We start from the raw sequence: 2,500 nt of genomic DNA on the forward strand, positions 1-2,500 counted from the left end.
TCTTTACACCAATAACATTAGCACACATCCCTTATTCTTCTAAGTTTATTTATTCAAGCACACAGACAGCCAAATGGACAGACAGACATTCAGACAGAAGGACATTCAGACAGAAGGACATTCAGACAGACGGACATTCAGACAGAAGGACATTCAGACAGACAGAGAGAGAGAGGATCAGACAGACAGACAGACATTCAGACAGAAGGACATTCAGACAGACGGACATTCAGACAGACAGAGAGCGAGAGAGGATCAGACAGACAGACGCACATTCAGACAGATGGACATTCAGACAGACGAACATTCAGACAGACAGAGAGAGAATCAGACAGACAGACAGACGGACATTCAGACAGACAGAGAGAGAGAGGATCAGACAGACAGACGGACATTCAGACAGATGGACATTCAGACAGACGAATATTCAGACAGACAGAGAGAGGATCAGACAGACAGACAGACGGACATTCAGACAGACAGGCAGACAGATAGACATTCCAACTGACAGACAGACAGACAGACAGACAGACAGTCTCCCCCATACACACAGGCAGTGTATATAGAAGTATGAGGAGGAAGATGGAAGATGAGGATGAGGAGGAGGAGAGGCGAGCACCAGGAGGGTATTGGGTGTCTGTGAAATGCTCTCGGAGTAACTGATATCACGGCTCTCAGTCCACGTCTTTTAACAGCACCAATTAGAGGCTCTGTGGGCATTTCCTCACGAGAGAAGGAGCTCTACAGGCGGCTCGGTTTCGGTGAGATTTTAGCGTTTGAGTGTTGATGCTTGTGAGCCGACAAATGACTTCGAAAGGAAAGGAATCATGGATTGGAATTCCCGCTAGGAACGTTCCAGAAACCAGACGTTTGTGAGTTTAAATCCCAGAGCTGCCAGAGAGCAAACTTTAGCTCTGCACCTCAGCTTAACTTTAACATTCTGCATGGATCCAAATTAAACATGTGGACCGATTAAAATGCTTAAACTTCGTCCATTGAGAAGCTGAACTTGCTCAACAGACGTCCACAATCTTAAATAGAAATAGAAATGGATTAAAATACAACATGCCCTCTTTAATGAACACAGAATATAGCTGATAGTTTTCTAATCTGTTGTTAGAAAAGGACCTGATAGAAAATCTCCAATCAACCTCTAACATTTATGTGCATCCTTAGTCATATTCAGTTATTATTTCTTTTATTCTGATGATAAATCTGCCATATTTCCCTTATTTTATTTTATTTTATTCTTTATACTTTGTGTCCCTCACTCTTTCCTTTCTTAATTATAAATAAAAAAGAACACTGGGGTGGTAACAGTAACTCTCCCCATCGCTTAATTTCACTGACAGTTCACTGGTGAAGAATCATATAGGAATCACTTAAGGGAATCAAAGAATCAAATCAGACAACCAAATCACAAAACCTAATCAGAGAATTGAATCACAGAATCAGCTCACAGTGGAATCACTTAACTGAATCACTCAACCAAATCACGGAATCTAATCATTCAACTTAATCACAGAATCAATCACAGAATCAATCACAGAACTGAATCACACAGAACTGAATCAATCACAGAACTGAATCACACAGAGTGTAATCACTCAACCGAATCACAGAATCTAGTCATAGAATCCAATCAGAAATGAATCAGTATCAATCACAAATTCAATTTAGAGAGTCGATTCAAAGAATCAAATCACAGAATCTAATAATTTAACTGAATCACAGAATCAAATCCCAGAATCAGTTATTATTGCTCATACTGTTCAGTACACAGCTGAATGTTCTGGTAGATAGTATAGTGTGTACGTGTTTTCTAGGAGGTGGCGTGTAAAGAGGGTTTAAAGAACATGCACACATTAATAGAATGGGTACATTATATATATATATATATGCGTGTGTGTGTGTGTGTGTGTGTGTATGTGTGTGTGAGATCTCTAACACACACAGGCAGGAGGAGGAAGAAGTTAAATGCTGCATACTCACAGGTAAAGTCCTCACACATCCCAGCTTAGGTGTAAGAAAGAAAGCACACAGTCAGTGACATTAAGGCTAAAGGCTCACAGGACAGCGCACGGGCCACAGGGGTAGCCGAGCAGACAGGAAGTGATGTCAGAAGCAAGAGAGGGTCCACTCAGCTAAGGGTGGAGAAAAAGGAGAAAAGGGCCCTGCCCCAACGCGGCTCGGCGGCTTACCTTGTTGCGTTTGAAATAGGCGCGTCGACACGCGGCGAAACACTTCTCACTGCAGAAGCTCTTGAGTTCAGAGCCCATGCTGAGGGAGTACCGCTTCAAACCGACCTTCTGACACCACGCACACACAATCTGAACGTTACACATGTCCTCTTCTGAGAGAGAGAGAGAGAGAGAGAGAGAGAGAGATGCAGAGAGAGAGAGAGATTGAGAGAGAGAGAGAGAGAGAGAGAGAGAGAGAGAGAGAGAGAGAGAGAGAGAGAGAGAGACATTTAAAATGATGTGTGTGTATACTCGCTCAC

General features: G+C 42.6%; 1 protein-coding gene across 7 annotated transcripts in view; it reads right to left on the minus strand.

The window, feature by feature from the left end:
• sobpa (sine oculis binding protein homolog (Drosophila) a) overlaps positions 1-2,500 on the minus strand; it is a 28,864-nt gene that overhangs the window by 13,878 nt on the left and 12,486 nt on the right. For 3 of the 7 annotated variants that reach the window (XM_047812834.1, XM_047812831.1, XM_047812837.1), the window contains exons 4-5: positions 2,202-2,353; positions 1,993-2,016 (exon numbers count right to left, since the gene is read on the minus strand). In XM_047812834.1, the coding sequence (XP_047668790.1) occupies positions 1,993-2,016; positions 2,202-2,353 (176 nt within the window). The remainder of the gene's footprint in view (positions 1-1,992; positions 2,017-2,201; positions 2,354-2,500) is intronic. The other 4 variants (XM_047812838.1, XM_047812836.1, XM_047812833.1 and 1 more) reach the window with 2 other exon arrangements.

Source organism: Tachysurus fulvidraco, chromosome 4 (genome assembly GCF_022655615.1).
Source record: "Tachysurus fulvidraco isolate hzauxx_2018 chromosome 4, HZAU_PFXX_2.0, whole genome shotgun sequence".
Taxonomy (NCBI): Eukaryota; Metazoa; Chordata; class Actinopteri; order Siluriformes; family Bagridae; genus Tachysurus; species Tachysurus fulvidraco.